Source organism: Battus philenor, unplaced genomic scaffold (assembly GCF_028537555.1).
Source record: "Battus philenor isolate CCGP_79_NKW_IND1 unplaced genomic scaffold, ilBatPhil1.0.hap1 SCAF_13, whole genome shotgun sequence".
NCBI lineage: Eukaryota > Metazoa > Arthropoda > Insecta > Lepidoptera > Papilionidae > Battus > Battus philenor.
In genome coordinates, this window is record NW_027181675.1 from 4,112,053 (window position 1) to 4,124,502 (window position 12,450).

The window sequence follows — 12,450 nt, forward strand, 5'->3', positions numbered from 1 at the left end:
CACGATATTCGGCGACCGTTCGTTGATATAATTACATAAAATTAAATATTATTTAATTTAGAAGCTATTTAAGTTATGACTCACGCAATCGTTATATATTTCACAGCCGCTTACATGGTTTTAAAAAAAAACAAAAGAAATATATAATGAAAACATTACAAGTTGCAGAAGGTCACGATTATTCCATTACTTTGTACATTATAGATAAGCGCTTATTATCTATAATTGTTTTACAGACTCGTTTCGCAATAATTAATACACTATCGTATTAAGCTTATAATCTTCAATCCATTTTTATTATGGGATGAAGGATAACAAACAAGGGACGCTGTTTATCTGATGGTGAATGTCCTTTACAGCCTTTGTAGTATCTATTCAAGATATTTTTATAAACATGTCACTTCAGATATGAACTGTTGTCTTTATAGTTATTTTTTTTAATGATATTATTGTTTAGGCCGTTCGATTGTGGAATTAGTTACCGCTGGATATAAAACGTGCTGTGTCACTATCTATTTTTAAGAAAATGGTTAGGAAATATTTACTAGACCATTTATCCTTTAATTGATTTTTTCTACTGTTTCTTAGGCAAGCGTGGTACCATTAATTATTTATCCTCTAATTCATTTTTTCTATTGTTTCTTAGGCAAGCGCGGTCTAATTCAGTTTCATATTTTTATTTATTATTGTATTTATAATTATGTGTTATACACTGTTTATTATAAATAAATATGCTATATATTAAGGAGACCATAAAGTAATATTGTTTCTTTCGACATATTTTACAGAAAAAACGATTGATTTTTTGCTCCGACATTAAAAATTTGTATACAAGATGGCAAAAGGTTGTTGATAACGAAGGTGAATATTGCTGATTATAAATAAAAACTTGTTAAAAATGTAGTCTTGTAAATTTAACTTAGGAAAGTGACATTACTTTCCGGTCCCCCTAATATATATGTATGTATATTTTGTCTATATGAACATGTTAACTATCCGTTATTTATCCCTCTACTGCTTCCATACTATGGTTGTCTTGAAGAAATTAAGTCGTGTAATAAGACCGCCTATTGTTCTTTTTTCTTTACTATTGCCAACTTTGTAAATATTTGATAGCGTTTGTAATAAAGAGTGTTAAATTAAATTGTTATCGCTGTATGAAGCATGGAGAAGGCTATACACGGGATTTCTGAACGAGATCAGAAAATTACGGAACTAATCAGGAATGAGGAGACCTGGAGACGAACGAAAGAAGCTGAAGTAGTCGAGTTGATTGGAACGTTGAAGTTGAAGTTGGATATATTTAGCGCGTGGACTAGATAGAGCTTCAAGGATCTAAAGAAGAGACCACAGACCAGCAAGTGCCTGACAACTTTTTTAAGGTCACAGAGAGAAGTTCGATGAAGGCAACGTACTAAGAATGTACTGCAGTTATAAACCGATAGACTAATTCTCCTACCCCATAATTAATATTAATACGTAATATATATTTTCGAGGCCGGATAATATACATTGGTCGCAACATATCCACTGTTGTATGTATAAAGTGTAATTTTGCTGCTTGTAAATTCCATTCTCTATATGCTCGCCCATAATAATTAACTGATTTATTTGAAAACAATTTTTTTAATTATCATAAAATCCTTCTGCTATAGTCAACTGTTATATTATTAAGAACATCCTTTATAATTTTAATTATATATGCGAATTGTCTACAGTCTTGTTGATACATGTTTATGGCAACAAAATAATGTTGACATATACGCAAATGATAAAACCTTTAAAAAAATGTTAAACGAAATTAATGTGTCATACTTAATGGACTGTCCTTGTATGTACAATCATGTCTAAAAGTTGCTGACGAAACTTTTAGTTGAATCGTGTTTCACAATGATTTAACGTTTTAATGCAACTTTAATAGACGTCAAATGACATACAATATTTATCTAGATTGTAGGCCGGCAGAAATGAGGTATTAAACTTAATTATGGATGCTAGAATTAATGCTTCCAACCAGTAATTATGAGGTCGCATTAACTTAATGTCTTTGAAGTACTTACGCGCACACATATAAATTCAGCATAATGGGTGTCGGGTACATTCGGAATCAAAAATTGTTTGCATTTTATGACATACAAGTATTCCATTTAAATACGTCATCATCTAAAATTAATAGATTTTTAGCACTAATATTTACAATATTATAAATATAAAAAATATATATTTAGTTTTATATATATTTAATAAAGGTAAACTAATAATAAATTGCCTATATAGAAAGATAAGAAATGGCTTACACTGCTGTCAAAGTGGCAAAAACCTAATTTAAGAAAGCGAAGCTAAGCAGTTAGATAGACGCTCTAGGCAGTGATGAGCCTCAAGGATCCCTTGGAGGGAAACCGACTTAATCTGGCATTTGTACATGATACTCCTATAGTATTCCGACACAAGGGCGCCCGAGAATACATGGCTTAAACTTTACCATATGTAATGAAGTTAATAAGCGATAGAACAAAAAGTAAAAAAAAAATTATATTCACCGCTATCAACACAAATGTACTACACTTGTAACGTATACAAAATTGTTCTTTAAACCATTAACATAAAGTTGTAATTCGCACGTACGTTTCGTTTCTGCGTTTGGTACATTTAATAATTGGTTCACTGTACCATAACATTATAACTGGCGTGCGTGTGATAAAATAAACATTCGATTCAATAGTCCGGTCTAGACAAGGTTTCGTCTACACCGACACATTGCCACAATGACTAGGCTAGGCCCGCGATACCCTTGAGCTGAATCTGGAACAGCTACAAATGATTTTTACATTAATATGTCTTTGTTGCTAAAAGCGTACTTTATTCATTTTAATCAGTATTAACCAGTTTTTGTAATTAAAATGATTGCCACACCTCCCACTTACGGCCTTGCTGTTGTTTAAGAATTGTAATGAGTGACATGTTTTTTTATATAATTACTTCGTCGACTAGTTTTATTTAAATTTATTAATGTTACAAGTTAGTAAGTATTACAAGCTAGATGCAGACTCCTTCCAAGGTGTTCTATTGGAAATCTCTTTACACACCTACACACACACACACACACACACATTTATGTATATATATATAAATATATATATATATATATATACACACATAATAAATGTAATTTCAGAATCAAGTGAGTTAAAGGCTATATTAGTTATGGATTGGTATGTCATACAATTTAACTATAACAAGTGTCTTTTATTAAATTTATTTAATTTAAAAATTGTCAACCCCTTATTTATTTTTATTTTATTTATACACACACACACACACACAAATTAAAAAAATAAAATATATATATATGTCTGTGTGTGTATATATAATTATATAGATATAATAGTTTAAAAATTGTTTAAACGTTTAGTGTTTCCATATTCAAATCTGATATCTCAACGCGGGATCTATTTATTACCATTATTCGCCGTATTAGACGCGTCACGGGCGTTGAGGTAATTATCCAAGTTGGAATACCCAATGCCGTGTACCTAATTATAGTAACCACTGATTAACGCGGACCGAATTAACTGCAATCCACTGCCTGAAGGCACAACACTAGTGATAATACGGATATGAGAACAAATGATTATTATAAAAAATGTTTTGAACAAATATATTACATTTTGTTTATTATTACCATTTACTAGTAATAAATATATGTATATATAAAAACGAATGTTTGTCTGGATCGTAAACTATGCACTGTGTACATGAGCCAACAAAGGTATCTACATTAGTATGACCAATTTTCGACAGATGACGCTACTGTCATTACAATGAATTTCATATATCGCCGTGACAGTTCGCAAAGAGCTAACAAATAAAGACGTTACGAGTTGTGGGTAAAATAGGAATTAATGTTAATTCAGAAATTCATGTTCAGATTACACAATTAAAAATAACTAAAAAAAAAACAAAATAAACCATATTACAGGTGCACTTTCTAAAAAAAAAAAATATTTTTAAGAAATTTCACGCGGACGAGGTCGCGGGGCACGACTAGTACTAACATAAAAGGTTTGCAATGTTACACTAAACATTAAATGGTGAATTGTAGTAGGCAAAAAAAATACATGGTGATTAGATATAGGTTTAAAATTTGTAAACATGTAGTTAATTTTGATCAAATAAAGTATATATATATGATAAATGTATATATTATGTAATAGTTTGTGTTTTAGTAGTAATATAACGTTGTGATAATGTAAACAGAACACGGTGTTGAATTTTGAAAATTCGGTTCACTGTATATTAAAATTAAATATTGTTTACTATCTTTCCCTGTAGACTTTGTTTGGACAGAAATTATTGGGAGTTGTATTCAGATAGAAGAAATAAATATATATTCATATTATATCATATTTCTGAGTAATCATTTCATACATAGTTAACGGGTATGAATGTAAAACATTAAGGCGTTTTGCTGTTAAATGAGTCATTTATATTTATATATAAATACTCTCTCTTTATATATATATATATATATATATATATATATATATATATATATATATATATGACATACTCTTTTTAATACATATAATTTTAGAAAAGAAACATAGAGTTTTAATTACATAAAAAATACAAAAAGTGGTAATATCACTAGAGACAATTTTTTTCAGATAACCAGTAAAACAAAAAGTACAAGTAGCGGATTGTCGATTTATTTTTTATAATTCATTTACATATTATATGTATTTGTGTGGACAAATGTATATATGTATATAATTATGTGTATGTGAGTAAATGTATGTCTTGTAAGACTTTGTCGTACATTCTGTATATGCTATAAAGTTTGTTGAGTAACTTTGTTCTATGTGGGATTTTGATCCTTTTGTACGTCGTTACAATCTAAATAATTAAATGTGGAAACTTATGATAACACCTTGTTGTGTAAGTTGCCTGTTATAGTGTAACTAGTTTTTAAGTTTACTCAACAAGTAAAAACTATATTTACTTTATACGGGATAATATTACAAAATTCCAAATATAAAGGCGTCGCGACAGTTTTATGTACCGCGCCTTAGGTATGTGCGCGGCGAGAGGGGGGGAAGTTTCGGGCGCTTCGTTCCTTCAGTCTACCATCAAAGCTCATGATGACAGGGCTCCTGTCTTATATTTTCGAATCCACCTCTCCGCGACTGTTTATTTGATTGCTTAATCGGAAGCTTAAAGGGATGACTGCCCGTAAGGGTACCTACGAATAAGCCTCACCTGTCACAAGAGAGGAGGTTAATAAGTATATCTAACCTCAGCCTGATCTATTATTATCACTATAATTTCAGAAAGCGTTAACCTCTGAAAGAAATGGCAGAAACAATGTGGTAAAAAGAAGGTATTGTGGTATATATTCCATTGCAGTATGTCACCATGGTATTCACCTTGGGACATGTGACGGTACGTCTCATTAACGCTGTAATTGCACTAGTTATGGCGTTCACACACCGGAACAAAGTAATAAGTAAGCAAAGACACTTTGGATATAGAGCTCCGCGGTTGTACATGTATACATGACCTTAATAGAAACCTTCAACTGGCAGAAATTACACTGATTATTTTTTTTTAATTAAAAATACTTTATACGTGAATGGATTACATTTCTTGTTGAAATTAAATCGAGTCTTTCGCCATTATTGAGAGTAAAAGGTTTGCTTTAATGAACATACCACTATGACTGCTATAAACTAATATTAACACAGATATATCGTCACAGCTAACTTATATATAATTGTAAAATGTAAATATTATTTTTTAGCATCTTAATTAACCAATAATAGCAACCGGTCGTGATGTTGGCAACCAAAATTCGAAATGATAAATACGAGTCAAGTCCTTGTGTGTAGAAATTCCACGGAGCATTGGCTTATGCGATCTAAGAATTTCTATCCCATAGAATAGCTAAAGTTACGGCCCTTGTCGAGGTTCTCGAGAAAAAAGAATCTCTTAATAAAGTATAATAATGTACGCAATGTTTTTAAATAGAAAATCAGAGTACTTGTTTCCTCTGAATTATATCAATAATAGAAGTATTTATTAGTAGGGGAAATTATTTTTTAAAATAAAAAATGTTTTGTTTTTTTAAATCGAGTTTTAAAGGTTAAAAAATTCTACGTTTGAAACACCGTAAAGTGACAACAATAACACTACTCAAAATATATTTCACCGTTTCGTTATCAGTGATATCGTTTATGGTTTTACTTTCAATTCGTTTTATTTCAAATATTTAAAAGTAAATACGTACGATGAAACTATCGTTAAAAGAAAAAAAAAAGAAACGTTTGCGATAAAAATATGTAACAGTAAAATTAATATGGCGGGAAAAAATCGCAAAATGGCGGCTAAGTTATAGCCGTTTCTTGTTTTCTTCCGAACTTTTTACGCACGGCCAGTACCAGAAAATTGTTCATAAGGTGCGTGAGCTCGGCGTTATTTATGTAATTATATCAACGGCACCAAGTTACTTTACATCCTGTCTGCAATTAGCATAAAATACCTCATTATGATAGATAATAGTCGAATGGGCGCCTTGGTTTTCCTTATTATGTTCGCGGGGCGATGTTTAGATTGTGAAGTACCTATGTTACAGCGTTATATGTGGGTCAAAAAACAGTTGTTAACACGTAAGTATTTGACTGCGGGGTACACATTTAGTTTTTAATGTAGATTACGTCGATTAAATATTTTAACCATGTTTTGAACCTTGTATTTATTACCAGGTAACACGATAAAGTACAATAATTGACATGTAAAAGAATTTTTTGACTATGAAAAGCATTCTTTTTTTTTTCAAAAAATGGAAATAAGGGTTACTTTTAAGTTGTCAGAAGCAGAAAAACAATTACACACAATAAAGTGTCGGCCATAAAAAGGATCACTTTTAATTTTTTAAATAATTTCTTGAATCTTCATTGAGGGACATTGAAGGAACATTGAGAGGCTGTCATGAAGACCAGGTAAGTCGCCTTGTGATCTTTTCTACGGGGCCATTTAAACAGCAGTCTTTTGTAGTTCTCAGAAAACACTTGCGGAATTAAAACAACACAGTGTGAGATTCAATGTTCGAAGTACGGGCTTGCTTATGTAAGAACGGTTCTGATTACAGCTTTATAGACGGTCACTTTATTTGATAGAGACATTTTACTCCGGGTTTTTAGTAACGGACAAAGGCGGCCGAGAACGAAGGCCGTCTTTTTTCGCTGTGCGCACTAAAGTTCATTTTTTCATCTAGAACGATATCTAGACTATCTATCTAACAAACTAGCTTTGTTTATGCCAGTGGACTGACTATGAGAGAAGTTGGGTTAGGAAAGGTTTCGCTTCAAGAAGAGCATTGCCGCACTTCTGCTGGCGTTAATTTAGATTATCCACTTCCAGAACCATTGTAATAGAAAGTGGGCTAAGATCTGCAGGTTGGTGATGGTGTGACTAGCGACGCCGGAAGAAGAGGGTGCTATAATCGTCTGCGAATAGGGTTAGCTCTACATGTTTGCGTTTTCAAAAACGTTCATTGTTATTTTGATGAATGTTCTCGAAAATCCTGACGACATATTTTTTTTAAAAAATAAAAAGGATAGTATTTGTCAAATAACTATTTTTTTATTTTACATTACTATCAAAAGTGAATTTACTTGGCCCATCTGATACAATAATTAATGTTTTTTTATATTTTATTATCTATTATTTATTATCTTTATTCAGGTAATTTTAATATTATTAAGGGAAGAGGAAAAGAAATGCACAAAATATAAATTAAAAAATATTTATTTTCTTTTTTTTTCAAATGATAGACACTACTGCTACTGGTTGGATTGCATTTAAAATGTCAATTAATTAAAAAGAGAACCTATAGATGAATTTTACGTCGTATTCATCGCAAACATTGATCGCCTTCTGTTATCGATTGTAATCTGTTTTTGTCTATTAACATCGTTTCATGTAATTAATGTTGTATGCACTAGTAATGTGCATTTAAATATGACTGTTCGTAATACAGTCACGATGAGGCAGTCGCATTTTTAAATACGAACTTGTATGACTGACGATTAATTTCCCCATTATCGCTTCTTTAAATGTTTGTTAATATCAATATCGATAAAAAGTTTTACTTGCTCAACTAATTAATACATTTTTTGTACATCTGTGTGGCGCAATTGTACAGGCTGCGTTTAAAATGTTACAAATGTTCAACGGATTCTTATAATTCGTCTGAGTTAGTAGTTTTTGTAATATAATTAATGTCATGTAAAAATTAAAAAATGTCCACATTGTCTCGTGGAATATTTTCGAGAAACATACATTGTGAATGATTGTACATTTGTTTATGCCATATATTAACGACGGTAAGTTTTTAAAACGTATAAAAACTGGACATGAATAAATTTGCATAAGATCAATCGTTTTAAAGTTTTATGATGATCGATACAATGTAAGTCACTTATAAATAATGATAAATAGACATTCTCGCAACTTTTAAGAATCACTGTTTTGTCTATATTTGCCTCCTAACTCTGTTTCGTCGGCATTTTTACATGGCTTATTCTGCTGCTTTTGCAGATTGCAGATTGTGAAATCTGCAGATGCTTTTTTGAGCGCCGTGTCTACGACGTTTCTTAAGTTAGTGAAGCGAGAAAGCTACCTGGGGAGCCTACGTACTACAGCTTCGTTGGATTGAAAGGCCGCCAAGCTCTTAGATAGTTTAGGCGCTCCTGGATGGGGTGACTCAAATGCTGTCTAGAGTGGTCCACGACTTGCCTCTTTTATAATTTCGACTCGGAGCCGAACCTCGACTTTATCGGTTTCTATTACCTCGTCGATATTTCTACCGCTTCCGAAAGCGTTAATGGTGTTGAGATATAAGATCGAAAGTGACAATATGATCTTTTTTCTTTTTTTTTTTAAATTTATAGATGCTCTTTGCCAATCGACATTTACTGCCTTATTGGGTTTCCTTAAATATTTGCATAAATATTGCCTTATTGGGTTCTATTAATTATTTTAATACAAAAGATTTAAGCATCAAAAGCGTTTGGGAAAAACGTAACCGGGGAACAAAGGGTTCGTGAAAAAAAAAACCGTTTTATATCGTCAAAGCATCGCGCGCGTTTCCGAACGACAAGTCATTAAATGTTTTTTTTTTGCACCTCACTGGCACATGGTGCGATGACAAATAACTAATCGCATCTTTTCGATGCAATTTATCGACAAAAAAGTGTTATTTACATTTTTAATTTCATTGTTTCAACAATCTGAAGAGGTTTATTATATTTGTATAACTGCCATTAATATTTCAACAAATATTTAATATTATAATACTGGCCGCTTATAATAAAACCTAATATGCTCCTTAAAATATACAGAAATATCATTAAGAAGTCAATCGATATCGTGTAATGAATATTATTAATTCACATTTCAAATGTCTCACTATTGAAGAGTGAAAGAGAAAGAGGTTTGATAAATTACTTTTTTAAATAAAGAATTACGGGAGCCAAATAATTACAGTTAATGAGCAAAGGGACGTTACCCCGAGCGATAGCATCGACTCTTTCTATTCGAAATGAAATAAAATGGTAATATTGTTTTTGCATGCACCACATTAGTCATTCAATTATAATTAATCCTTTTGTATTCTTTATTATAAATTATTTATGCAATTACTAACAAGAAAGTGCTTTAATACTATTGCTTTATTAATATGCAGCTATTTTTAATAAATCTTTGTTGTATTTAAACTGTGATGATGTGGATTTATTTTGTTGTTGTTGTTAAATAAACTTATTATTAAAAAATAGTATGTCCTACCTTTTGAATGATAGTTGAAAGCATTGAAAATTAAGTCATTATAATGATCCATCTTCTGTACCAGTTACATAATAAATTATAAAACAATGTTCACAGTGACCAGAAGAGGTAAACACTTCAAAAAGTACAGTTCTGAGTTGTCTTTACATTCTCTTTTCACAAGTCCTCTGCTTTTTTCAGGGTAATGCAGAGTCCAGTTATTAATTTTCCTTGACCAGGGACTTCATACCTGATATTTCGGACACAGTTTTTTGGTATCTGACTGTTATTGCAGCCCAAATGCATTTGCAGAATCGAGAGCCTTGGTTTGGGCGGCTTTATCCTACTATTCTACAGGATTGGTAAGCCGCCGAGCTCTTAGATCGTTATGTGGTTGGTGTATTTTGTTAACACGTATAAACTATGAATAGAAAAGCATATGCAACTATGTTTCTTTATCACAAATAAAAGCTTTTTGTAACTATTTGGTAATTTACTTTAGTATTATTAAGAAATTTCATGCGATCGTAATAGTCGTCTAAATCATCAAATAAATTGTATAAATTGAAGCTATAAAATCCGATTTCGATGCTTACCCTACACAGCTGACAACGGTCGTTGATTAGTAACTCACACATTTGTGAATATATGTGCATACACACTCACACGCGTGCACAAACAGTTCACAAGATCCGTGTGTAGTTGGCGTCGGCCGAGTAATTACACTCATTGTCACGTAATTACAACCAACATTTGTCATTGCACCCACGCTCAGTGGCGGCCTTATCTGCGCCTCCACGTCACAATTCCCTGAACCGCGAGGGCGCTATTTTGACAAATTCCCCAGTTTTATCCGTCGGTAAGTAAGTAGGATATTTGTAAAAATGACGATAGTTTTAAGCATATAAGACATTCTAGCCGACTCAATAGACTATGCATTGTTAAAAATTATTAGTAAGTGATAGACCTGTAGGAGATATAAATAAGTAGCACCTATTTTATAGTCATCATATCACTTTATATATCGGTAACAATTATTCTTCGTCGTCGTCATCATTTCAATCTATAGACAACCATTGCAAGGCAAATATATCTATTGGAGAATATCCCCTAATCGCCACGCTTGGCAGACAGGTTAGCGATCACAGTATTGTATGGTACACAGAGAACGTGACCATCCTCTGGAAACTTGTTTGTCAGCAGCGGAAATCCTATATAATTAATGCAGAAAATGTGAATTATATAAGTTTGTATTCCGGGAATCGAAGGCGTGACCAACGATCACAAGTATCATACCTTTACTCTTGCTGGGCTACCACAGTCCGCAAAAATAAATTCTCTATTTTGAATATTGCAAGATACCTAATAATGAATTTTATTGCATATGTTATACGACATTTTTTTGTTTGATTAGATGTAATGTGTTTTTTAGTTTTTTTTGTCGTCAAATTTTAAGAGCTGTTTATAACAGGTGTTTTAATTTACTAGTAGAGTTATAATCTTATTTTATTTTGTCTCCTTTTTTATGGGAATATTTCTGGCGCCTTATGGTAAAAAAAGACCGAATTATTTGAGCCATTCCGAAGTTTTCTATGTTTTGATTTGAGATGAATGTGTTATAGAGAAGTAATTTTATTTTATTTTTAGAAATAATAACACCACTTGAATATTATATTATTTATAGACGGATAAACTAATTAAAGATGTAAAGAATTTGTTATGTTTAACTCTAGTATAGATATATAATTTTTGTTCATATAGCGATGTATAAGAAGTTGTACTGACCTGTTAATACTGTTAAGAGCAGCTGCACCAGCGTTGTCTCTTTCGCTCCTGTCTCTAGGACCTCCGTATCTATCGAAGTTCTCCCTTTCTTTATAGTGTCGGTCCGGACGAGGAGATGACGACCGTCGCCCTTGCATTTGCTGAGGTAAGTTGTTCTGTTGCACCGTCTGCAGTAGGTTGTGGTTTCCTTGTGGTTGCTGCAGCGCTTGTAAGAGCTCCTGAGCGTTGGTGGCTCCGTTGGCCAGGAAGTTTGGTAGGCCAGGGTTCAGCAAGGCGTTCGATAGCGTCGGGTTCAGCATGTTTGGTCGAATGTTGGCTGTTTGCTGCGGGTTGGAATTGAGAAGCTGATGCGGTTGGGCCATCGCTTGGAGGTTCGCGAGCGAAGTTGATACCACTTGGCCGTTGTTCAGCGCCAGGTTAACCATTTGATCGTTGGAATTCACGTGGTTGACCGGTATTGTTAGGATGGTCTGCGTCGCTATACCTGTTCAAAGATAAAGGTAAAATTAACTTTTTAATTATGTAAGTCGATTTACAAATTTTAACAAATAATAAATACTTTATTAATTACTTTCACAATTATTAACATTTCATCATCATGATTTCGGTCATAGGGCGTTGCAGGGCGCACTAGCAATGCTCTTCCTCTTTATATGTATATATATATATATATATACATATATATATATATATACATATATATATAAATGTAGGTGAAAAAGGTATTACATAAACACAAATAAATAGCAGATAATACACAATATTCTGTCTTAGATTCTATGGAGGTGCTCTTTTACCACTTTTCAAAATACTGACAGCGATTTCGCGCGTCTTATTAGT

The 12,450-nt window shown here is 32.4% G+C and overlaps 1 protein-coding gene across 7 annotated transcripts in view; it reads right to left on the reverse strand.

Moving 5' to 3' along the window:
- pdm3 (pou domain motif 3) overlaps nucleotides 1-12,450 on the reverse strand; it is a 217,238-nt gene that overhangs the window by 40,915 nt on the left and 163,873 nt on the right. For all 7 annotated transcript variants that reach the window (XM_068776924.1, XM_068776927.1, XM_068776922.1 and 4 more), the window contains one exon: nucleotides 11,611-12,094. In XM_068776924.1, coding sequence (XP_068633025.1) covers nucleotides 11,611-12,094 — 484 coding nt within the window. The remainder of the gene's footprint in view (nucleotides 1-11,610; nucleotides 12,095-12,450) is intronic.